Genomic DNA, 27,136 nt, shown 5'->3' on the forward strand with positions numbered 1-27,136 from the left:
GAGGTACGGTCAATTTGCACTTTCTCTTTTATTAGTGTAGATATATACCTTTTTAAAAAATATCAGCTCAGTTCATTTTTTAGAGCCTCTCTGCTATAAGTATTGTATTGACTATTTCTCCTTATTTCTAAATTTTTCAACTACCACCCCTGACTCAGTTATTTGTTTTACTTTTATATTTGAGATGCTACTACAATGTTGGACCCACTTTAAAGTGATGACTGATGTATATACTTGAAGTGTTAATGTGTATTTAGAGCATAGCTTATTTATGTGCCTTAATATCTGTGATCATCTATTATAGACTCCTTTGAGTGTATAGATTTCATTTATTAAGACACTGCTGGAATGTCTAAATTTCCTGATTAGAACCTGACATTTAGCTAACAAAAGAGCTTATCTTTCAAAAAATGTTTTGTTTTGTTTCCAACACTTCCTTTAAAAGACACATTGATTTAATTTTGACCATATTTCAGCAGCCAGACATTATGTTTTACAAATTATTCTTTGTACTTAATTTTTCCCCTCTCATTTCAACTCCCAACATTTAGTCTAAAGCAGTGCCACCCATCATAGCCAGTATGTGACTTGCTTGTCATGGGTCTTTTATGAGATAAGTAGTTTGAGCCCAATTATAAACCAATCCCCCTGCTTCCTTCATTGAGATAGTGTTTTACACTGTAGTAGTAGAATTTTAATGATGAAATATACTGGCAGATTAAATTGATGAAAACCAATGAAACAACCTATGGCTTATAAGAAATAAATCCAAATGATGACTCTTACACTTTAGGGTGCATTAGAATCCCCTGAGAGCCTTGCTAATTCTAAGAATGCTGGGCCTCACCAACAGGCTTTCTGGTGCAGTAAATCTAGGATGAGCTCAATCACTTGCATTTCTGGTAAATTCCCAGGTGATGCTGATTGTCCAGGGACTGACACTTTGAGAGCCAGTGCACTAATAGTATTGAGCAGTGCCCCCCCTGATTTAATCACATCTGCATTGGATGGTGATTGAGAGAAAACTTGGCAGGTAATCTAAAAGCCAAGAAAGAAACGTAACATTTTTCTTAATTCTTATTTTTAGTAGACTCATTAATAGAAGTTTGAAGGACAAAGTGTAGAGAATTACTGTGAACCTATTATTGACTTTAAATTTGTAGAGGATACTGAAATACTAGTGATGTTCTTTTCTCCCCAGAACAGTTGTCCCCAGAAGTACTCAATGGAAATTTAGATACTCCATTCATATTACAGTCAATAACATTTATAATTATGATGCCACTTATAAAGTAGAGACAAAATTTTATATCAGTGGGGAGATTATAAATACAAACAACTTTTGTTGTAGTTAATTCTTACCTGAGGATATTTTTTCCATTGCTTTTCAGGGAGAGTGGAAGGGAAAGAGGAAGGGGGAGAGAGAGAGAGAGAGAGGAAACTTCCATGTGAGAGAGATACTGGGGTTAGTGAGCAAACCTGCAACCTTAGTACATGCCCTTGACTAGGAATTGAACCCGAGACCCTTTGGTGCTTGGGCTGATGCTCTAACCGTTGAGCACACAGGCCAGGGCTAAATACAAACATCTTTATTCATAAAACTAGGTACATATGATGTGCTATGCACTGTGGACACACATTTGCATAAGTAAATGATTATGAATTGTGATAAGGACTATGAACGACAATGTGCAGGGAACACGGAAATAGTGGAATGTGGGAACTTAATTTATGGAAAGCCTCTCTAAGGAAGCAGGAATTTTGGCTACACAAGAGTTTTAGGAAACTAGACATAAGTAGGCAGGTTAGGAGCATACACACATATATATTTAAATACACATATGCACATACATGCATGTTTATATATATATATATTTTTTTATATTTGTATAACTAACTTTTTCTGATTGTAAAAGTAACATGTTTGAGAAATTTTTGGACTCTATAGAACAACAAGAGAAATAATGTCATCACCCTGAGATAACCATATTGACATTATATTTCATTATTTCAGTATTTGGTCATTTATTTTTTTTAAATTGTAATCAGACCACATATACAAAATTATTTACAAATAAATAGACTTACAGTGTTCAAATGAAATATACAACTGTTTTTTGGAATACTAATACTTTTAATAGTTTCATAATATGTTGACTTGAGTCTTCTGTATGTAGTAAGAAGGAAGAGGTTTCACATATTTCATGAAGTCAGATGAAAAGCATTCTGTAATAGTCATCTTTAGGAGTCAAAAGTGGGAAATCTTTCTTTAAGCTTGTTTCTCTAATTGAGTGAAGTTTTTATAAGAAGTATTTATAATCTAATTTCTGTTCTGTTTTTCTCAATTTGAGGGACCATAAATGAATATGACCTAGTTTTGACCTGTAGTTTGCCATTTACTTTAAAGCATATTGTGCTAATAGTGTCACTAATTTTTTTATAGTATTACTATTAGCCCGGTGCACGAAATTCATGCACATTAAAAGGGAATTAATTGCCCTAACCGGTTTGGCTCAGTGGATAGAGCATCGGCCTGCGGACTCAAGGGTCCCAGGTTCGATTCCGGTCAAGGGCATGTACCTTGGTTGTGGGCACATCCCCAGTGGGGAGTGTGCAGGAGGCAGCTGATCGATGTTTCTCTCTCATTGATGTTTCTAGCTCTCTATCCCTCTCCCTTCCTCTCTGTAAAAAATCAATCAAATATATTTTTTTAAAAAATGAAATTAATTAGAGATATTTTAATATTGCTATTTGCCTTTCTCTATTATAGAAGTGTGAGAGATGAAAGGAAATTAGTAAAATGTATATGAAAATCATATAAATTTATTAATAAATAAACAGTTACAAAAGTTTATAACAACAGAGGCATGATATAAAAACGACAAAAACATGATATAAAAACAACAAAAACATGATATGAAAACAACAAAAACATGATATAAAAACAACAGTGATGCAAACAATGACTGATAAAGTGATTAAACTTATTCTAATATCACCCTGTACACCACATTAAGAGTGAAAACACTTTCAGAGTGCTTGACTAATTTCCCTTGTGATGAAGTACTTAGAACTTTAACTGTAACATCACATGCTCTTCAGATTCGAGAGAAAGCAACATATAACTGACCATGTGCAAAAACGGGTTCAGATAGGAATATGCCTACTTTGTCTAGAGTTTGTCCTTGCGATTTATTAATAGCCATCACAAATGCTGGCATCACGGGAAACCGTCGTCGAATCAATTTAAATGGGAGGCCAGTGTCAGATGGGGACAAATTAATTCTTGGAATCAGAACAGCCTCTCCCTCTGCAGATCCTGTTAATACTTCAGCTTTGATAATGTTAGGTCATAATTTTTTGATAATAAATCTGGTACCATTACAAAGACCCCATTTACTATTGAGATTTCTCAATAGCATGATGATTGCACCCACTTTCAATTTTAATTTATGACATGGCATTCCCGAAGGAGTAATACAATTAAGAAATTCGATAGGAAAATTTTCCTTTTCAGCATCATCTGTGGAATCAATGGAATCATCACTCAAATATGTGTGAAAATCTCCATTGAGTATATCCAAATTTTCTTCATTTAATTTTTGAACATGCTCATTTTTTGGACAAAGAATTGCACGTTTAGATATATTTTTAATATTATCCATAGCAGTGGTTCTCAACCTTGGCTGCACATTAGAATCACCTGTGAATCTTTTTAAAATCCTGATTCCTGGGCCTCATCCTCCGGAAATTGTTTCTTTGTTATTGGGTGGGGCCACAACATTAGTAACGAAGAAACAGAATTAAAACTTTATTGTGGGGAGCCGCTACAGTGTTTTGGACAGGTTCAAGCCTTGGACTGATGAGAGGGCACATTCCTCTCATTGCTATGTGCAAGTCCCAGCTTGGAGGGCAGGAGGGCCCTCCCAGCACAATTATAGCCAACAGCTGTAGTTGTAAGCTTGAACCAATCGTCCGAACACGTGGCCCCATGTGCCTGAGTGATGTAGGCTTGATAGAGTTCAGGTGCATGTAGTTGAGTAAGATTGAAACCCAGGAGAATGTTGTAAACATCTTGGTCATGCCCTTACTTTGCCTTGTAGCATCTGCTATAAAATAAAGGCATGGCTGTGGGCGTGGTTGCTGTCTCTCAGAGAAGTAGCATCCCACCGAGACCCAGCTTTCATTCTCTTGTCTGTCTTTTCTAAGCCTTTCAGCCGCCCCCACCAAGGTTCACCCCTGGCCGTGCTGGCGCGGCACACTTTAGAAAGATATGCCTCCACCTCCCTGGGCGGGTTCCTGCCTCAAACCCCGCCCTTACAGGAAACAGCTTGGGGGGAGGGCACAGCTGTTGCCAAGACAACCCTTGCAGGACTGACTCCTTCCACTTGGTCACGGTGGTTGTGGTCGTGATGAACACCACCCATGGTTTTTATATAAGTAGATTTTTCACACTGATTTTCATCCATTTCATGAAGGAAGTTTGTTTTGTGAGTATAGAAAAAAAACCATTTACTAGTAGATTTCAGCCTCTATATAAAGGACAGTCCCATAGGATTCTGTTTCTTTTACTTGACATACTTTATCTCTACATACCCCTTTGCATTTGTAGACAGACCCCAAGGATGCCAGAAGAGTTTAAAAACATGTGGAGCGTTATCCTTGCCCCATTTTTTGTTTATTAACCAATTTTTAAAAATACTAAGGGTCAGATTTTCTTTTTATCAAACTTAACATCTTGCCTTTAATGATACATGCCTATTCCTTTTGGGTTCATTATGTGTCATAGTGATTTGTGTTGAGGTATTTCTTTTGTGCACATCTACCACCAGAAGATTTTAAATACAATTGCAGAACTTTACATTTGTAACTTGAGAAACAAGGAAACACATTTAAAAAAGAAAATCAGAGCACCTTTCCATAAGTCATACATAAATCAGTGAAATAAAATTTATTTTAAAAAGCATGATAATCATTCACTATAGTTTAATTTACTATAACTCTTATTTCTAAGCTGTGGAAGTAAACTGAGTTGATATATTAGCCAGATATCATATTATTCACACATAAGCCTTAAAATGATGTGTGTAAATACTCCTTTCACCTTTGCTTCTTTCTTTGGTAGTAAATTTTTATTGAAATGAACTTCAGTTTTTATATATATAAAGTACCACCTTCATTCTTTTCCAGCCATAGAAGTTATTTTTAAAGTGTTTTTTTCTTTTTTCTTACATAGTGTTTCTTTAGCATGTCTTTTTTTTGGGATCTGTTATCAGATCCCTTCTCTGAGACTTTTTATTTTTTGTTTACACATTGTTGCTCATTCATTCATCTGTCCATCCACTTATTCATTAATTAATTCAATAAATGTTTATTGAAATATGGTGATCTGTGTAGTACTAGTTGGGTGCTGGAAATATCGAGGGGAACACTATGTAAAGTATATGATTGTCGAACCGTTAAGCTGTATACCTGAAACCAATAAATAAATAAAAATAAATGTTTATTGAATTCCTATTATATTCTAGGCATTTGCTACATCATGTGGAAAGTAAGGGAGGAGAGAGGGAATAGGAATTCATTTGTATTTAAACTATCAATACTATGAACTATCACTTTTATGTTTCTGATGATCTCTTATATGGTCATCACATGTAGATTTTACCATTTTCATTGTACAGATGAGGATTTAGGGTTGGAGAGATTAAGGATTTGCATAGAGAACATAGTTTATAAACAACAGAGCTATGATTTGATTCTAATAATATCTGATTTTAATATTGCCTTCCTACATGGAAGACAGGTAAATAAAGTAAATACACTTCTTATGTGGATAGAGTGTGTGGTGTAGTGTACCGTCTCTCTGAGGGCATGAGGTGCTAGCTAGCCTTCTCCCTTGGAGCCAGAGAGGCTCCTTTTAAAAATCCATTTTATTTGTTGGGCTTTCTCATAGTATTTTATGTAAAAAATAGATTTTGTAGTTAAAAAGAAAAATTCTTCAGAGTCACTGGCTAGACGAATTAATATATGTTTATATATATGCATAAGTAGATAGATGTTCTTATACACAGCCAGACACTGAGACAGAATGATAGGAGATGAATGAGAGAATGATGGTGATAAATATGTGAAAAGAGTTACAGATATACTATTATGGGAAGGTAAGAGAATTTTCAGTTTGATGAGAACTTGTGAAAATAATGCTCCTTGAGCTGCCTTCAAGAATAGGTAATATTTGGCATTGTAGAAATTTGAGGGGAGGAGCCCTAGCTAGTTTAGCTCAGTGGGTAGAGCTTCGGAAGGGTCCTGGGTTCGATTCCAGTCAAGGGCACATGCCTGGGTTGCAGGCTGGATCCCCAGTAAGGGAGCATGTAGGAGGCAGCTGAACAATGATTCTCTTTCATCATTGATGTTTCTCTCTCTCTCTCCCTCTTCCTTCCTCTCTGAAATCAATAAAAACATATTTAAAAAAAAAGAAAAATTTGAGAGGAGGGTGGTAGTGAGGATAGGTAAGGAACACTGCAAGAAAGGGAAACAAAGGAAAAGAAAACAAGGAAACAAAGGGGAAAACCATGATTGGAGACCTAGAGGCAAAGATGAGGCATATAGGGCAAATAATTTAGTGTGTCTACAGAGAAACTCGATTGTGGGAAGTACAGCCAAAGCTGTTGATTGTTATCAGAATGGCAAGTGTTGAATACCAGACTAACAGGAGTTAGGTCCTTTCCATAGGTTTGGGAATTCTTTAAGAGGTGTTTGAAAATTTAAAGGTGTGATACATGATTATGGAGAATTGATCATAAGTGGCATACAAAATGGATTGGCTGTGGTAAGACCTATTGTAGTAGTCTAGGTGAGAGGTAATGGCAGTGGAATGAAGAATGGGAAACAAGCATAATACAAAGGCCGCTAGCTTATTAGGTATTGAGGACTGATGGAATTGGCAAATTAGTTACCAAAAATAATTCCAAGGTTTCTATCTTGTAGGAATGGGTAATTAATGGTGCCAAGTGGCAAGTTTGAGTTTGATCTTTTGTATCTTAGCTGATTTCAAAAAGATTTCAATGAAGAGTTTATCATAAGTGTTTATAATAAAATAGGATAGGAAAAACAGAAAATGAAGGTGAAGCCTAAAAGGAATAGAGATACAAAATTAATCCAGGAGATAAAAGTGCACAGAGATGCACATATAAACTCCCACTCTGGTTGCTGAAATGGGGCAAAAGTTTTACTGTAAAACTTCGTAGCAAATGGAAAAACATAGCATTGTATACTATACTGTTTCAAAAGAAGCTGCATTCACAGTCTGTGATCTATCACGTAGCAATTGTTAGGAGTATAATAATTTATGGTGCTGAGGCCTGAGAGGATTTTCTGCCATGTAAGTCTCTGGGGACACTTTATTGTGTAATCAACAGCATCCTTAACTGTATTTCTAAAGTAAATATAACATCGAGTATTCAGTTGAATCTTATAACACCTTTGACTTCAAGCTAAGGAAACAGCACTACTATAAGTAAATGGAAAGTCTGACCTCAAGATTAGTGGTTTCTAATTGTGCTTATTGGAACCATAGCAATTTCATCATGGACCATCAGGTTCATGATCTCTTATTCCCATTGTAATCTGAGCAGGTCTGTCTTTATTTGTTTTACAGATTGGGCTAACATTTTAAAATTTATTGTTTGAATAGAGTGCCACAGCTTGAAAAGATTTGAAACCACTGACTTACAGCAGTATTCTCTAGTAGAGTTCAGTGAAAAAAATACTAAGACTTCTATTTATATGTCTTTTTTATACCTTAAAATTTCTATTTTTATGAATAATTTATAAGGTAAATAATGTGTTAGAAAGGTAACAAATGTATATAATTTATAAACAATAAACAGCATTCATCATTACGTGTGTATTTTACTAATGGGCTATATTGTCCAAAAGGTGAGCCCCAGTGAACTAGAGGAATGCATAGACAGTACTTTGAGATAATTTGTAATAAATATTGCTTCACAAAGTTTAGCATTCAAAGCTATTTGGTTTGCTAAAGACTTTAAAGTTTTATTCTCTGGAAAAACAAATCGGCCGACCCTTATCCTGGATTTTCATTTAAAGGTGCAAGCATGTTCTTTAGTCGAGTGAATAGAAGTTTCAACTTGTTTTTTTGTTTAATAGTACTAAAATGTAATAACTTACACTTGATACACTCGACATTTTTATTAGTGCTTTAACATATTTTAGATTATCTAAATCTCAAAATATCCATGTGAAGCATGGCAGGTAGGCGCGCAGTTTTTCTTCCTGTTTCACAGATGAGGAAACTAAGGCACAAGATATTTATTGTTATTATTTTTTAAATAAAGCTATGCAGAAAGGTCTTCCATTTTTTGGTCTTTTTAAAATTGCTTTTTCTACCTTTTCTCACACCCTGTTAGTGCCTTCTGAAAACATGAATCAAGGGCTGCAGAGGCAAAGACCCAAAGTAAAAGATGTCAAGGATTCTATAGAAATAAGCTTATAGATGAAAGCCAGGAAGAAGAAATTTGATTGGAAATATACACCCTCAGACATGGATGACAAAAACCTTTCTGCCTGCATATTCCTATTGTTAGTGCTCCCTGAAGACCTGAGTTGAGAATTATGGCTATGCAGGGTCTCAGTGGGAAAAAATGCCTTGCACCATGATGTCTGCTATTGGTGGTCTTACGGAGATACTATTGGAAATGATTTTTTATCTAGAACATAATCAATACGGCAGAAACACAGAATTTAAAAAAGGCTTAGAGCGTACATATAGTTCAGTAGTTGTAAGTGATGAACCTGAAGCTCAGAAAAACGTAGAGTTTTGTCTTCTATCTCATGACTAGAGGCCCAATGCATGAAATTCGTGCAAGTGTAGGCCTTCCTTCCCCCAGCTGCCGGCACCGGCTTCCTTCTGGCACCCGGGACCTGGGCTTTGCTCTGGCCCCAGCTTCGTCCAAAAGGATGTCTAGAATGACGTCCTGTCTAATTAGCTTATTACCCTTTTATTGTAGATACCTATGTAACTAGGTCTTATTTCTCCTGACTTGTAGCATAGTTTTTAAAAGTCATAAAATGTTAGAAAAATTGGGGAGAGGTGGAAAGCTTGGTGAAAATCAAGGAAACTATAAAATGTGTAAAATTCAAGAGGAATAATTTATTAAGAATATGTCCTGTGACTAGAATTAATGTGTCACTTGACTTTTTGATTTCTTGGCTATCATGCTTTTTATTTTTAAGATTTTTTCTTTTCTAGGGCTACCCATTAGTTATTTGGGTACTCTGAGCAAGTAGATATTGGCCATGAAGAATAATTTAATATACAGTTCTTTTGTTAACATAAATCAGTTTGATAGATTTTGATTCAATTAGGTTCAATGGAGACATTTTGAAGTCACAGGAATGAAGCCTGTTTTAGAGAATGGTATATGGTAACTACTAAATCACTCTGCTTAAAACCACTCTCCTTCCTCTTGTTTTATTATCTCCCGTGTCCTAGCTCTTAGTCTTGGCTTAGCACATTCTTTATTTCTTAAATGGCCTTTCTTTCTCTATTCACCAAGTATAGCGCCCCCCCCTTTTTTTTTCTTAGAGGCCAATTCACTTTTTATATTCAGATTTTTATCTCTAACACTTCCCAGCCAAGAGTAAAGTGCTGGTTCATATACAACCTCTTTATCCAAAAAGTTGACATGCTTTTTCTCTGTTTGTAATTTTTAATGGATTTTAAATTTGTGGCAAGCAAGTTTCTGTGTACTCTTAATCATTATTGGTTTGCTTATCATAAAGCAATTAAGTACTTAATTGGTTATGTTACTATTGAAGGTGTTCAAAGGGAGAGCTACTTCTCCACTGGAGGTTTGGAATCTAAGGGAGTGCTCCTCTGTCTATGAGAAGAAAGCTCAATAGTAGAATGAAAGAATTAAGCAGTGCATGAATGGGCAACTAAAGGCATGTCTTTTTTAAAGGCAGAGAGTCAGAATATAGGTAGGAGGAAATTTAGGCTAAGTAAATGAGGGAGTTCTCTATAGTGTAAGAAATAAAAGTTGAAAGTTCTGCTTAAAGCAGTCTGAGAAATCCCTTCAGAGGAGATAAATGTCTAGGAGCTCTGAAATAGTCTGATTCTTAGATCCCTCGGAATCTAGCAGATGTTCTTTTCTTTGTCATATCTACTTCACACCACCTTTTATTTCTCTAAATTAGGAAATTTGAATTATTTGGCTTGACGATTTTTCCTATCTACAGTGTCTCCTATATTTCCCATTTTATTCAGTCAGTAGTTGTGAAATGGAAAAAAGACAAAAACAGGCACCTGAAATTGTAAAATACTTAACAGTAAACAATTAGTATAAAATATCAAAAAGAGGAATTAGTTGCAAAATGAAAAGTCTGAAGACCTGTCAGCTGGAAGCCTCTGCCGGCTAAGACTCTAAAGTGGGTTATTAAAGGCATGATTTATGAGCCATCACTTGTGGTGAGTACTAGGAGCGAATGGTTTTACTCATCTGTAGCCATGTCTCACAATATCTGTGCTGTCAGGGCTACTGGATCACTCTCTGAGGAACATGGGGCAGATACTTTTCGACTTCATAAGGCATTTGACAAGTTTGTGGTGAGACATCAGTGACAACATGGGTAAATGTAAACTGGTAGCTAGTTAATGCAGTTGTGCAGCTTAATGATTTACAAAATGTCTCAAATTGCTGAAGACATTGTTTTACAAGACAGAGTTATGCACCAAAGGACCCTCTTTCTTGTTCACTTGTGTGGATAAATTGAGGGGTGAACAGGAGAGTTCTCTTTAGGTTTTAAGTTGTCTTTTGGAGTGAAAGTGGATTACACTTTCTGTCAGTTTCTTAAAAATCTCTCAGAATTCAGAATTAGAAGTAAACTGTCAGGTGCTTCTCCTTCAGCATCAGAAAGAACTCTGGAGCAGAGATGAAGTAGACAACTTCAGGGAGCTGGTTATACTATCCATAAGCAAGTCGGACGCTGTCTTAATGAAATGTTGTTTTGAACAGGCTTCTCAAACATTGTTTTCCCTGGGGGTCTTGTGAAAATTCGGATTCAGATTCAGAAGGTCTGGGGTGGGGCCTGAGGTTCTGCATTTATATACGTGCTTTCAGGTAATGCTGAAGTTACTTGTCTGAGCCACACTATGAGTAGTCAGATTTAAACTCTTAAGAGGATTTAGGATTGGAAAGTTTATTATATGTAGTAGCTGCAATGATTTTTTTTTTTTCAGATTGGGTATAGGCACTTTACATGTGTTATTTAATTTTCTTAGAAAACTTATAAGGCATGTAGTCATTCTTTTATAGGTGATAATATATTTACAAGTGGAGACACAAGGAGCTTGCTTAAGGTTTTATAATAATTGATATAATTGGGATTTAAACTTAAAGGACACATAAACCTTTTCTATGTTGATTCTGTTTTTTTTTTCTTTTTTTTGTGTGTGAAACTGATTTTCCCACATAAAAATAGTTTGTAATTGCAGGAATTTGCTCTATTTTTTACAACTTGAGCATGGCGGGGGGGGAGGTGGCGGGGGACACAAAATTGTTAGTTCCCAATACCAAATTTGTTGTGTGAGTTCCGGAAAAATAAGTTTTATAAACATTAAAGCATACTATTAACTATTTTTTTAATCCCTATCAGAGGATATTTTTTCAATTGATTCTTTTTTTAGAGAGAGTGAAGATGAGGGCGATGGGGGTGGAGGAGGGAGAAAGAGAGAGAGAGAGAGAAACATTGATGTGAGAGATACACATCAATTGGTTGCCTTCCTCATGCACTCCGACTGGGGCTGGGGATTGAGCTTACAATGAGGTATGTGCCCTTGACTTGGAATTGAACCTGAGACCCTTTGGTCCACGGGCTGATGCTCTAACCACTGTGCAACCAACCAGGGCTATTAACTAAATTTTTTTAAAAATTTTTTAAATTTTATTTTCTTGTTTAAAGTATTACAAATAGTAGTACATATGTCTCCTTTTTTTCCCCATTGACCCTCCCCTGGCCTCCCCTACTCCCCGGCACATGCCCTTACCCCACCACCCCAGTGTCTTGTGTCCATTGGTTATGTTTATATGCATGCATATAAGTCCTTCGATTGATCTCTTATCCCCTCACCCCCCCAACACTCCCCAGCCTTCCTGCTGTAATTTGACAGTCTTTTCGATGCTTCTCTGCCTCTGTATCTATCTTTTTGTTCATTAGGTTATAATGTTCTTTATTATCCATAAGTGAGTGAGATCATGTGGTATTTTTCTTTCACTGCCTGGCTTATTTCACTTAGCATAATGCTCTTCAGATCCATCCATGCTGTTGCAAATGGTAAGAATTCCTTCTTTTTTATAGCAGCTTAGTATTCCATTGGGTAGATGTACCATAGTTTTCTAATCCACTCATTTGCTGATGGGCATTTAGGCTGTTTCCAAATCTTAGCTATTGCAAATTTTGCTGCTATGAACATAGGGTTTCAACCAACCAAGGCTATTAACTAAATTTTAAAAATTGTCGTTTATTTATTTTTTAGTTGAAAAATATTGACAAGCTTAAAAAAACAGTCTTTCAGAATTATATTATCTGAACATAATGATCATTATTTCAAGTTCCACTGGTACACACTTATACTTCTGTCTAATAAAAAAAAAAAGAGATTGTGTTGTATATAATTAGTATCCTTTTTTCCCACTAAACACAACTTTAATAATGACTAAATAGAACTCTTGTACTTCACCCTTATTGGCAATATCACCATTCTCTTCTAGGCTGCAATCTCATTTTCCCTATTCTTTGCCTTTTCCAATTACTGCTGCCAGATTCTTCTGCTTGTTTCTTTGTACTATCTCTTCAATTTGCCCATATTTTTCACCTTCAGGCTTGTTTTTTCCTATGAGATTAATGACTCCTGAATCACCATGTCATTCTTAAAGTTCTCTGCTTCATTGGTTGACTGTTCTGGTTGCACACAAAACCTTTTGTCTTTCTTTCCTCACCTTTTTCATTGACTTCTGATGAAAAAAGTGTGAACACTTACGGAGTATAAACTTATGTCAGGGAAGTATCTTACCCTATCAGCTTCTTTTTCTAACCACTTGACTCCATTGCCAGATACGGTGCCAGTTTGCATGTTTCCTTTTCTAAAATGTCGTATCTGAGATTTTATATTTGCATATATATTTAACTTTAATGAGTGATTCTACTTTATTTAGGCTTTTTAAAGTTGTTGGTTTGAGCATTAAGACATTACTTATAAAATTAAATATTCACACAGAATGACAGGCTTGGTCTGCTGACATCTGTAGATACTCAACTTTCTCTTCTCAGTTCTTTATTCTATGGCTTCTGGTCAGCCCAGTGGATCCATATAGAGTGAGAAATATAATCTCAGCTTTATTCTTACATTCTGCCAGAAAAAAAAAAGGATCTAGAGCTCTTGTGGCTTCTCTGAGAGTTTTGTTTTGAATAATAATGTAGAAATGGTTGTGGATGAAATTGGAACAGTAGTGCATGTCAGAGATTTACTTTATAGAATCATGTACATAATCTTTTTGGTAGCATAAGAAAAATGTATCCTTAGCAGTGGATCTTTGGAAACATCAAATATTTAAGAGAATAAGGATTTAAGAAATACAGAAATTAAGATTAAGAAATTAGGGTTGTCTTGGTCACTTAGCGTAAGTGTGGACATTTAGGCCCTTTTAGGTAAAGACAGTGAGACCATGGTAAAGGGAGTGTTATAGATAATTATAGGAACTAGGATTTGACTTTAGCTCTGACACCAAAGCCAATCATTGACACTATTAATATTTTTATTTTATAAATAATGAGGATTATAAAACCCTTGTTTTTAATTTAAGAGTTTAATTTTTACTCCTAAAATGGTATTTTCATATCACATGAAGTATATATTATGTGATATGGACATTGAATAGGATTATTGATGTATGATTGGCTAAGAAGTATTTAATTCCTTGGAAATTAATTTTCTGATCAATCGTGATCTAAATCTTATCTTTTGGTATACTCTTAGGTTTTATTTTTTTCTTAATCTCTTTAGTTCTCAAGGATCAGTATTACTTAAAGATATACTTATTGTGCACAGTACCTGGCACAATAAACAGTCTACAAAGAAAAGCTAGCAAAAACAAAGTACTGTTTCAGTTAAGGTATATTCTGAAAATCATGGAGGTATGTTGTTAGGCACATATACAGGGTGGGGCAAAAGTAGGTTTATAGTTGTGAGTACGCAAAACACAGTTTATGCTTGTATTATTATTTATTAATTATTTATTGTCCATACCAACAATTGTAAACCTACTTTTGCTCCACTTTATTTTCTTGGAATGTTATTATGAGCTTAATTAAATGAATTTAAAGCTTAAAATACTGAGGTGTTAGAATAGGCTGAGTATACATTTATAGTAGCGATTTAAATAAAAACGAAAATGAAAAGTACTAATATTTTTGGCTATAATCATCGTACTGAATTATCTATGCTTCTGACTTTATTTTCTCTATTACTATTACTTGTGGACACATCAGCATTGGCTAACATCTCTACTAGAAGAAAAGGAAGAAAAGGAACTAAAATGTTAATATTTTATTTCTTGTGAATTGGCTTTATACATGTTTAAGGGAAGATCATTTGGAAATTTATGTATTTTTGTTTGTGCATCTTAACTTTAGCTTAATTTCTAGGTGTTTTAAAGTTGGCTATCTACTGGCTGCTAAACTTGGCTAATTTACCTAGAGAGCTTTGCTCAAAAAATTTTCCAAGGCCTTCTCTTCTTCCTCCCTCCCTCCCCAAGACTTCTTCCTGGGTGATTCTGTTGATCAACCAGGTTTGTATACAATTGGGCTATAACAAGTCATGGGTAGGTAGCCCTCTGAACCCTTTAATGGAACATACTTGCTCAGTCCTTTTTTTTAAAGTCTTATGGTCAAATAACAAAGCCACTTAGTTTACTTATATTTATAACAAATGTAAATCTCCTTTAAAGAAACTTTGTCAACTATTTGTAACATCTCAGAACTCAAACCGATTAGAATATTTTAAATGTTTATTTACATTTAAGTTAGAGTGAGTACTTTTTTAAATAAGATAGGACATTAAATGTACAAAATTCTTGTTTTTATTGTATTATTTTTATATTACCATATTTCTATGGTTTATGATATCCTGCTTAGAATATGTCTCATGAAATGGTTTACACTAATGTGCTTCCAGAACAGGACCTGGGCCCAGGGTGAGGCAAGCAAAGTGCCTAGGGCACAACATTTAGGTAGGCACTTACTTCCACTGTTGTGTAGGAGTCAGTGCCTCCTTAAATTTTGTGCCCTAGATGTCTGCTTGCCTCATTCTAGCCCCAACCCTGCCCCAGAGAAGTAGGCTGCATATAAATTATTTTAATTTTAGTTTAGCATAATCTCATGCATGCTTAGATGTTTTGTTTTATACAGAACTAGAGGCCCGGTGCACGAAATTCATACACTCGGGGGTGTCCCTTAGCCTGGCCTGCGCCCTCTCGCAGTTTGGAACCCTCGGGGTATGTCCGACTGCCAGCTTAGACCTGCTCCCCTAAGCTGGCAGTTGGACATCCTTAGTGCTCCTGTGGAGGTGGGAGAGGCTCCTACCACCACGCTGTGCTTGCCAGCCATGAGCCTGGCTTCTGGCTGACCGGTGCTCCCCCTGTGGGAGCACACTGACCACCAGGGGGCAGCTCCTGCATGGAGCATCTGTCCCCTGGTGGTCAGTGCGCATCATAGTGATGGGTCGTTTTGCAGTTCGGTTGATTTGCATATTAGCCTTTTATTATATAGGATTAATGACAAGATGAAAATAATGTAGCCAAACTCAAATTTATGTTTTCTAGAAAAAAATCAGTTAACGACTTAAAAAGATAACATTATGATTTTATGCTTTAAAAAATATATTTTTTATTGATTTCAGAGAGGAAGGGAGAGGGAGAGAGAGATAGAAACATCAATGATGAGAGAGAGAATCATTGATCTGCTGCCTCCTATGTGCCTCCCATTTGGGATCATGCCCGCAACCCGGGCATGTGCCCTTAACCAGAATCGAACCTGAGACCCTTCAGTCTGCAGGATGACACTCTATGCACTGAGCCAGACCATCTAGGGCTATGATTTTATTCTTGCATGTTCAGTAATTGTCAGAGCTTCAGAAATTTAAGTTTAGTATAATTTTGTCTCACTGAAATATGCTGGATTGTTTTATCTATTGGCAGTTACCTGAAATCATTAGTGCTCTCTACCATAAGCTTCTTAATTTAACATATAGTATATTCAACTCTTACAATTATGGATGATTATTGAAATAATAAGTAGTGACTCCAGTTTTACTACATTTTTATTAATAGTTTTAGAATTCTTTCAGAATTTGCCTATGGTTTTTCTTTTTTTTGAGTGCTACATCTGGAAATGCTCAAATGTTGTTTGCCTTTTTAAAGGAACAGTTTGCAGTGAAAGTATAAGTTCTTTAGAGGTGAGGTTCAAGTTAACGAATGATGAACCATAATGTGAGGAAGCATAATATTGTGAATTATTATTTGGCAAACATAACTAATGCAGGCATTAGCTGCTGAAGCCATTAATAAACTGCCACTTGCAGAAAGCTAGAGATAGGCAACACAGAACTTTCTCTGTAAATTCTCAGAATGTGAACTAGAGTACAACTTAGTTTATTCAATAAGGACTAAAGTTTTAAAGTTTGATATGTTTGTAGATTCCATGATTAATGTGTAACATAGTATGAAAGGAGTATTTAGAATCCATTAAAATTTGTAGATGTGATATCATTGTCAAGTCAGGCATTTTATTTCTTAAAGTTAGAATTTATTTAAATGCCCTTTTTCCCCCCAAACAAATTTTATTTCTACTTATAGTGGTGCCAAAGTAAGTTTGCCTAAATAGAATTATTTAATATTTAGTTCTGTTGATAGTGTTTAAAGTAAACAAAAATAAACCCATAACAACCAAGGGTGAAGAAGTCTCTAGATTTGTTTTTAGCTTTCTTTTTCATGGTTTCTCAGAAGTGTATCATATTATAAATACATTCAAAATGTTTTGCTCTGAGGATATGTAGCATTCCTATAAAGGTTAAATCAATAAAAATGATTTGGACACATTCCTAAGCATGGCTAGAACAGGTAGCCCGTTGTTTTAGGTACCCTTGAGTTTCTGGAGCAGATCATTATGGCGTAGCAAAGAACTTACTAAAAGTTGCTTTCTATGTGTAGACGCATCAGCTTTAAAAAGTAAGATTTTCTGGTCTTTTAGAAATGAATATTTTTAAAGTAGCCCTATGTGTATTGATTTAATGATGTGTTATAAACTCAGTTAAAGTTTTGAAGCTTTTTTCCCTCCGAATGCTGAAGATAAACCATAATTGATAAGGAAGAGGTACGTACAGGAAAAATGCAATGGGCAAGCCTTTCCAGCCAGTTTAGAATAAATGATAGTCTTATGAATAAAGAAAGTATCACAAATTATAATTGCAAATTCAGGAATTAGATGTGGTTCTTTTTAGCCTTGCCAGTTTAGAAGAAAATTCTGTAGTCACTGGTATGTTATATATTCCTTTGAGCAGTTCAAAAGGCAAGCTTTAATTTTAGCATTTATTTTAAAAAACATAATGTATTCTTCTGTGCTCAGGGTTGAACTTCTTAGTATGGTATTGTTGCTAGGTAGAGTTTTATTTTATGCATTTGTTTGCTGTTTTCATATATTTGAGTAGGCAAGTTTTAAGTGCATATGTAAGTTTTCACAGCTACTTTTCAAAAAATTTTTTGTCAGCTTATAATAATATGATTTTTCTTAAATGTTTCCTAAAAATAGCATTGAGAGTATTAGATGTTTTTGGATCATGGAAAAGCAGTGAATTGACAATGCATTTGGTTGAATAGGTTTAAATAAAAGTGGGAAATTTGAGTTACATATAGTAATGTAGCTTCATTATAGAAAATTTCTTCCTATCATTTTATATGTGTAATATATAATTACCTTGTAAATAAATACTTTATTGAAAATATTTATGTTATTTGTTGGAACACATGATTTTATTTCATAGATAAGAAAATGGTTTGAACATGTCTCAGCAAAAAAAATTTTCCCATCTGTAAACACATAGAGTAGTTTAACCATTTAATAATTAAACAATTTAGATACCAAATATTTTGCTCTCTTAAAAAGTGTTGTGTGTCCTGATATATTATGGTTTATCATTATATTTTTAAAAGTAATATTTATAAAAGTAAAAATAAGCCTAATAATTAGCATATGACTCAATTTTTTTCCTGGATACTTGTGAATGATAATTTTAAAAAAATCTCTTCATATGTTTTCTCTGGTTTTACTGGTGTACGAAAGTATTCTGTAGTATGCTTAAGCATTTTGTAAAGGAAATATACTGTTAAACCTTTATTACTAAATCAAGAATGATATACCTCTGACAATAGTGATTGCTCCTATCTAGCTTAGATAATAACCTTTTTAAAATGAGGTGCCTACTAGTGGCAAATAGTTTTGAAAATGTTATTTAAGTTTTTCTCCTAAAATTCATGAGAGAGAGAGAGAAAGAAAGGGAGAAAGACAGGGAGAGAGCACACATTATTGTATTTAGTTTTAACAACTGGGGGAATGTTAAGAATTCTGTGTGAACATTGGAGTTTTAATAATATGAAAAAGAGGAGTTTCTACTATAGAGAGAAGTTAATGATCAAAGGTTTGGATTTCATTGACTTTAAGTTTATATTGCTTTACAAATGTACTATAGTACATTGACTTTATAAGTAGTATCTGCATTGTGGACTGTTTTTTATAATATGTTCATTTTTAGTTTTGAACTCTATATTTGTAAGAGCAGAGCAATTTTTTCTGCATTTTGTCAAAAGTTGAATTACTTAAAAGCTTTTCCAATTTCATGACAGGTAAAAATTAATCTCACTAGATTACCTTTTGTAACCAATTATTTTACCTAATGTTAAGATGCTACTGTTCTGATGGAAGTTTTCTTGTATCATCTTATAATGTCTTAATGTTTCTGAATTGGGTGGTAAGATCCTTTGGGTGAAACTATATACTTTTATATCCATTTTATAGAAAACTCAGTAATTGATATAAGGTAGATTATCAGTGTAAAGAAGTTTTTCTATGCTATTATATTATTGCAGATTTCTTTAATCTGTTGTAAATGTATGAAATAAAGTGAGAATTCACTTTTTTCTAAAAAATAGTTTTTCTTTGAGCTGTATATACAGAAAAGTCTTACAATAAAATTATTGTTGATTAAAGGAAATCTGCACCTTTTGTCTTTTGGATACTTATGTGTCTGTTTTCTAGGATCAAGTTATACAAGTTAAGCCAATGGGTTAAAATATTAATTGTAAAATGTAGCACTTTATTTTTTTCTTTTCAACTTCATAATGAATTTATTTTGTTGAGATTCATTTAAATAATTTTTAATCATTTGGTAGAAATAATGCTACATTTTCACTTATCCTGAAATTTGAAATTTAAATTGCAGTCAGTAGAGAAATTTAAATATAAAATTAATTATTATTGCTAATGAAACAAAATAACAAAATTAAAATCACAATGCCTAATTTAAATTATTTACTCAGGTTACATGGGCAATGAGTAAACATATAGAAAATATACTGTTTAACTCCAGACTAGAGTTGGTCTTTGAAGTCATGTCCATAAATAGCTATTTGTTAGCAGAGTAATTACATTCATATTTGTTCTTGTGAACTGTAATAATTTGTTTAACTGATATCAGTTTTTAAATTTTTTAGTTTACACGTGGAAAATAAAGTCTTGAGTTTTACAGACATAGTTTTTGGTTGTTTTTATCTTGAATTTCCCAATAGATGCTGGATCTCTGTTATTGGTTTTACAGATTGACATTTCTCTGTTAGTATACATGCAAAAAAGTAATTATCTTTCAGAAAAGAGCTACAAACAATACCTGGGTTCAATAATTTACGACTGTTTTTCCCTGATTTGCAGTCATTATCCCAAGTGCGGTCGTCACTTATGTGTATGCATTCGTATGCATATGCACATGCCAAAGCATATACTATGAATTAAAATTTTGATCTGGACTGATATTTGAAAGAAATTAAAATTATATTTATGTGGCAAATACTTTGTTTCTATATAAAAATATGTCCATGTTCATATATAGTTCTATAGCATCATTATTCATTTTTCAAAGAAATACTGCATATAACTGTATATGTTTTTAAAACCTTTCTGATGCCTGTCATTGTGAGTTAGCTAATATTTTTCCTTTATTTGCTTTTTTTTTTTTTTTTTTTTTTACTGAACCACAAAATGGACTTAGTTGTAAGATATTTGATTATAAGGAATATGTAAACAATGGTTTGGCAGACTCATGGTTCATATAATTTTAGAGGAACCTATAAATGTGTATTTTAATTTTTGAATTTTAAAAGTCTTTTATATAAATATATTTTTATAGTTGGTGGTATAATGATTTCAGTAGACCACCATTGCTGTAAAAAAAAAAATTAAAAAATGCCAGTTTTACTGAAAATTAACTTATTTGATGTTGTTGTAAAATTATTTGTCTTGCAAAGGATATTTAGATGTATCTTGTTAGGAAAGTCACTTCTCCATTGTAACTCTTCTAATTTCTTAAGGGATGGCATAGAAATAATGCAGATATTAGAGTGTTAACCGTTACTACAATAATCTTAAATACATGTTTTAGAATACTGTTAACTTTATACATATTCTGACATCAATATAATCATTTTAAAATATCTTAAACATTTTTAAAAAATTGCATTTGCTTACTATGTTTATATGGTGAGGAATTCCTTGTTTTGTGGGCAATTTATTTAAGAAATGAAAATCATTTAATCAAGATAAATGTAACATTTATGTTCTTTTTATTATAGCCAAAATCGCACTTGGTTTGATTTTTGCTACTAGACTGTATATTAGATATTATGTTTATGAGTATTAATAGGAATATAGGGAATAGAATGAATAATGAATTTTTTTTTCACTGCAAGTAGTATTAAATGCTTATGTAGCAACTAGCTTTTAAAGAACTCTTAATTCTGCAGCTCATCTTATTTGGGAACTGTTTTATACATCAGGAAAATGATAAGCTTTTTATTTATTAGTAGAAGAAAGCATATTTATGAAGAAATATATTTCAGAGTTAACATCCTATTCAATAACACTATAAACACGTAAAATGGTTAATATGGTATTGCTTATATCCATCTAACCCTTTTCCAAACCTTGAACCCTATGTCCTTAATAAATAGTATACGGGGGAGGAAGTTTTTAAGAATTCAACATTAGATGAGTATATTATATTCACTGTAATTAAAGAGCACCTAATCTCAGTTGCTATACAGGTCTTTAAAAAGTTATGTGGGGATATAAGGCCTGTTTTATGTGTGTTTGCTCTTGAGTGGACAAGTTTGTGGTCAACTGTTGTTGAAATTGTAAGGAAGTTCCCTTTGAATAAGGTGTAGAATTTCCTTATTATTGTTTTGAATTATAGCACATTAATCAAAATACACGTCCAATGAATTTCATAATATTTATAATAGCAATAGCTTGTATTCAGGTGTATATTTTCATTATGTGAGACTTTTCTCAAGATTTGTTTTAAAATATTAAACACTGCAGATTTCATGAAGGTTTTTCATACACTTTAGACAATTATCTTACAGTATTTACTCTTTGAAAATATTAAGTATTGGTGTTTATCGTTATCCTTATTATGGGAGTTTAATGACGTGGTTTTTTTTTTTTGTAGAATTTTATCTTTAGTGAAATTCAGTTGTTAGGAGAAAAAAATAGTGCATTAAGGTAACATTGTGAAGTTAGCACCCATTTAATAAGGCCTTACATGGTATATGACTAGAAAAAATAGTTTTGCTTTGTCACATTTACAGTTTTATTATTCAAAGGAAGGATTTTTTCATATTGAAGGTATTTGTCTATTTGACCATATATATAATATTTTTAAAGAGACACTATATAGGTAGACTGACTGTTCCAGTGAACCTTTTCTTAGCTAATAGCATTTGCACTCCTAATGCTTTTTGAGGAGCTTTTGGTATGACCTCTCTATTGACTCAGAATTGTCACATATTAGTATCCTTGGACAAAGCTTAGAGCAGCATGGGAGGTTGGTATTTGTATGCTTTGGAGCGGTATTGAGATGCTACCCTGTTTTGCCATCAATTTTCAAGTATGCATGGGTGCATCATTAATCATAGGAAATGCAAAAATAAATAATGATTCAGTCCAATTGGATTTTTTATATGAATACTTACCTTTTCCCTTTTTTTTTGTATATACAGTTGAGGTATTTGGGTAACCCCTAACCTTTTGCTTCAACAAAGAAGTACAGTATAAAAATATTACCACAGTTTTCATGTGAGCAGCTCTTGAGAAAGAAGAAAAAGCTCTCTAGATGAATACTTGTTGAAAAAAACAGTTGTGATACAGAATGTCTTAACTCAGCCCCAATACAGTACTTGAGGACCACCAGTGGATAAAATTGAAAGCATATGATTTTTGAAGCACTAGAAAAGGTTTGTAATTGATTAGTGCTGGTTGAAAGTATTGAAGAACAGTGAGTTTTGATTTGTGAATGGTTCTATTCAATAAGGATTAATTCTGTGTGTTTGATAAAATCTTAGTGCTTTCAATGAGTTAGCTTTACCCCCTCTGCAGTTTATTTAACCATCAAATATTTCAGTGTTGTTTTAACAAACTGGAACATTTCTATCTTACTGAATTTAACTTTAGCATGACTGATTTAAACAAGTCAAACTATCAGTGATTAGTTTGAAGGGTGTAATTGAATATATTAATTTTTAATTTTTAAAAAATAACTAAAATAATAATGTAATCATATATATTTCATGCTTTCCTTGTAATTTAGAGACTAAGAGGTCATATAGACTACCAAAATATTTTTATGCAATTTCTTTGAAATATTTAACATTTTAATAGAGTTCTAATATTTAAAAGTGAAATCTAACAATTTTTCATGCAAAATTAGGATTTTTTTTTACAATTTAAAATAATTTATAATACGAGTCTTTGGGAATCGCATAGATATTTTTAGCTTAATTTGTGTTGGAGTGGTCTTCTGTGTTTGTTCTTGACTTTTAAAATTCTCTCTCTGGATTTTGGAATTATTTTGGAAGTAAGTTGTGATACTTTGTCACTATTAAACCTTGAAACTAAAATTATCATTACTAGTATGGACCACAACTATTATTTTGGAAATCAGTGTTCACACATCATTTGCAGTCAGTCACTAGGGTCAGTTAAAAAGGTTTTATGTAGAAATTTTATTTAGTCAACTGATATATTTTCATAAATTCTTAATTGTAATATACTCTGTGAGTCACATCTATCACTTTCAACAGACTTTATGATAAATAATGGGCTTATTTCGAGTAGTGAAGATTGAAAATTCTTCGTTAATTCAAGATAAATGATATGCTAGGATAGCTAGGACACTGAAATGCATTCTCTGTCTCTGTCTGTCTCTCACACACACCCTTTTCACTCATTATATGTGGCTGAGGCAATGGGCCGGTGTGTGCTTTGTCCCTCACCTAGGAAAAGCCTAAACTTTTAAAAACAAATTGATCAAATGAGAACACATACTTTCATTTCAGGAGGTTGTTTTGATAATCATCATATAAGAAGTTAAAGCCCTAAATGAGATTTTCAACTTCAAATAGATTATAGATTTGTGAAATGTTTGCAGTGTGATGATAACCTATACATAAGGTCCACTACCCACTCACCTGTAATTAGTTCAGTGTAGTGGGTTCATCTTAAATCTCTATCCAGGCTCTAAAATACTATTTGGGGTTGGGAGAGGATAAATTCCACTTTTCAGAAAATAATTGTTATGTTGTCTAAAAATATATGATATTTGATAGAAGAAGATCTTTGTTTAGTTCACTATGGTGCCTTGTTGTGTTAGAAGATGGTGAAGTTTTAGAAATTTTACTATAGAAATAGTTATTAAGGGTGTCACAGAAATATAAGACCACACATATGATAGGAATAAAGAGCATTTTAACATATTCTTTGTGATAATATCAATAACTTGAGTTGTAATGATGAAATAATCCTTGAAACTTGTGTTGTTCCCAATCTGGTTAGAAAAATATATTTTATTTTTAAACAGAATAATATTGTGAAAGAGTAACTTAACTGCTTGCGATGCCTGTTTTAAGTTATCCCTCCATATAACAATAGTTTTAGCCATTTTTTTTCTCATCTTTTGGATAGAAACAGCAAAAGTTCTCACTTATAAGCTATAATTATGATATGATCTATAATGCAGTCTAATTCTATGTTCTGCTTCCTTAATGCAGAAAAATTTAGAGTAACTCTTGTTGACTACCATTAAATTAAAAAAAAAAATCTGTGATTATTATATTGTATGTGTTATAACTGAGGGCACCCACTACAACTATTGAAGGAATCACTACAGCAGTTTTACATTTTGTTGGTAAAATACAAAGTACATTTCCTCACCCTTTTAAGAGAAACCTTTTTCTCCCCTGCAGGTTTATTTCTCTTTGACCTAAACTAAGACTGATCCTCTGATAGCCAGTTAAAATGTGTGAAGTAGGAGGAGTAAACGAAACTCCAATCGTTAGTTGTAAGTTATAAAGCAAAGTTAATATAGGTATACACAGCAAAAGATTTATTTTAAAGGATAAAAGAAAACTTTATAAACTTGCCTTGTAGTTGGGACATGTTGGACATCATAAAGAAAATCTTGTAAGTGTTTAGATATTTTGCTATAATACCATGTCAGCAGATGAATGTTGAAGTAGTTTATTTTTGTGTATCAACATTAATTTGAAATTAAATATTAAGGGACTATATTATGGCTGTTTTTCTTTAAAAGTCCAGCATGATTTAGTAGGTATAGCTCTTTTAAATCATGCAGGGTATCCTTACGGAGTTTTATTTTTCATGAAACTAAATGGTATTCATTTTGGTAGGTCCAAGAATATGATTAAAAGAATCCTAGTCGTCTCAATGTTTGCTCTGTTTTTATAACAGGTTCTACACATGGGTAATAGTGTGTAGATGTGAAGTTAAAATTATATGGAAAAGCACAGTTACATGGAATTTTTAAAGATTTCTGTAAACTTTTAAATATCCTGGCTATCCTGCTTAACTATAAAGATCTATTAAAAATGGCTATTACATACTTAATATAATTTTATTTCAGATGAACATATGCTTCAATTATAAAAAGTTGCTAAGAAACAAAGTTATACAGATAGCTTATGATATGATGCAGTTTCAAATTATAAATAGATTTCTTGTAGTCGGACTGTTAAAATGTTAGCTGCACTGCAGGTTTATTTCTCTGTTTTACATGGGAGAGCATAATGTTGAGATAATTCTGCGGTCTGTTATTTTGTAAAATTACTTCCTTTTTGAAGTTTGCTCAAATATTGGGAGCTGCCGGAGTGAATACTTCATAATACTTTGATTAATTTAGTATCTAATTTTATTTCAGTAAGGGATAATGAGAATATTAAACCTTTTTATTGTTTTAACTACCTCATTTCTATACTTCTGAAAAACATTTTGACTCATATGAGATAATTTAATTTTTTTCTATTTCAGGTCATTACTCTGAGAAGTAGATAAGTTACAGATGCCAAATGCAAATATGTACAGCAATTTCATTTTTCAAGTTTTAGTGCAACAAAATAGCATTATTATTATTTTCATTAATATAATGTCATCCGGAAAGCTAGCAGTTACTTTATCCAAGAAACATACCTTTATGTTTAACAGGTTCATCTCTTATAGGATTTTAAAATATGGTAACACTTACCCCAAAAGAAGTTTTGCTGACATGGTGTCACTGTGCTGAAGAGGCTGTTTGATGCCATAGTCCCTCCTTTTTTTTTCAGATAGAACTTGTACCCTCTGTTGTAAATTCTGCTTGCAGCCTTAAACTGAAAATACAAACCATACCCAAACCTTGTTTTAGTTTTGCAGTATGCCTGGAGTACATAGACTTTATATTTATATTTTTTTCTGTCAAGAAATTATGTAGCTGGTAACATGTGAAAAGCAAGGAAACAAAACAAAAAGAGAATGAGCAAATATTTGAAGGACCTACTATTACTGCATAGACTGTGGTTAGAGAGCACTCACTGACTCTGTTGGTCTCGGTGGCTGGTAGTGACCTGCGGAGATTAACCATTTAAAAACCAGAGACTTCTTGCTGTCCTCCTGGAGAAAGTTTGCACCGCACTTGTGGTTCTGTGGTTGTTTGTGAGGCGAATGAAGCATTCACACAATCCAAAAAAGCAAAAGCTTTAAAACTCCTTTTTTTTGCAAGCACTATTACTGGAGAGACAGAATCATGTGGTTTGTGACCTCACAGTGCTCAAAGTGAAGTGGGACTGCCTACCACTGTGGCTTTTTTCCCCCCTTGCTCTTGCTCTCTCTTTCTCTCTCTCTCTCTGACAAAAGGCTTGTGGTAAGGCCCTTCCTGGCATCCAGAAGGATATAGCTATTTAATTTTTGTGACTCATGAGGATTTGGATAGAATACAAATGCTGAAGGAGCTCAAACTCCTGTAAGGTTAAGCATTTGTAGAGCAGAACTCTGCAGTTAAGGGCTTTCCTTTCTATTCCTCCCACCCCCACTTTTTTTTTTTTTGCCTCCTCCTTTTATTTAGTTCATTATTGTGTCTGTGGAAAAGTGAGCAAAATTGGCTCAAGAGGCTCTGTGAAATTCTGAACAACAGTGATGATTTACAATAATTTACATCTTTGGATTGTATCACATTCTGGGGTCTGCTTCATATTTGCTGGGTGATTGGAGTCCTTCTGTTTTTCTTTTTCCTGTCTTCTTAAACTTGTGAATCTGTAACTCATTGTAAAAAAGTTTACCTTTCTTAAGGTCTGGTTGCAAACTGCTTGCTGGGCTTGACTGTAATTGGCTGTCATGAAAGTGTTAGTCTGGGGATTCCTTTTACAAATGTTAAATCATGTCTGTCTAGTTTATGTATGATCAATATTAG

General features: G+C 33.5%; 2 protein-coding genes across 6 annotated transcripts in view; one reads left to right on the forward strand and one right to left on the reverse strand.

The window, feature by feature from the left end:
* RUNX2 (RUNX family transcription factor 2) overlaps positions 1-26,400 on the reverse strand; it is a 224,009-nt gene extending 197,609 nt beyond the window's left edge. The window contains exons 1-2 of the mRNA XM_070418485.1: positions 26,263-26,400; positions 25,937-26,060 (exon numbers count right to left, since the gene is read on the reverse strand). Coding sequence (XP_070274586.1) covers positions 25,937-26,060; positions 26,263-26,400 — 262 coding nt within the window. The remainder of the gene's footprint in view (positions 1-25,936; positions 26,061-26,262) is intronic.
* The window catches only part of SUPT3H (SPT3 homolog, SAGA and STAGA complex component), a 478,084-nt gene that overhangs the window by 34,422 nt on the left and 416,526 nt on the right, over positions 1-27,136 (forward strand). The window lies entirely within an intron of this gene.

Source organism: Myotis yumanensis, unplaced genomic scaffold (assembly GCF_028538775.1).
Source record: "Myotis yumanensis isolate MYYU_CA2020_CCGP unplaced genomic scaffold, mMyoYum1.0.hap1 SCAF_6, whole genome shotgun sequence".
Classification (NCBI taxonomy): Eukaryota; Metazoa; Chordata; class Mammalia; order Chiroptera; family Vespertilionidae; genus Myotis; species Myotis yumanensis.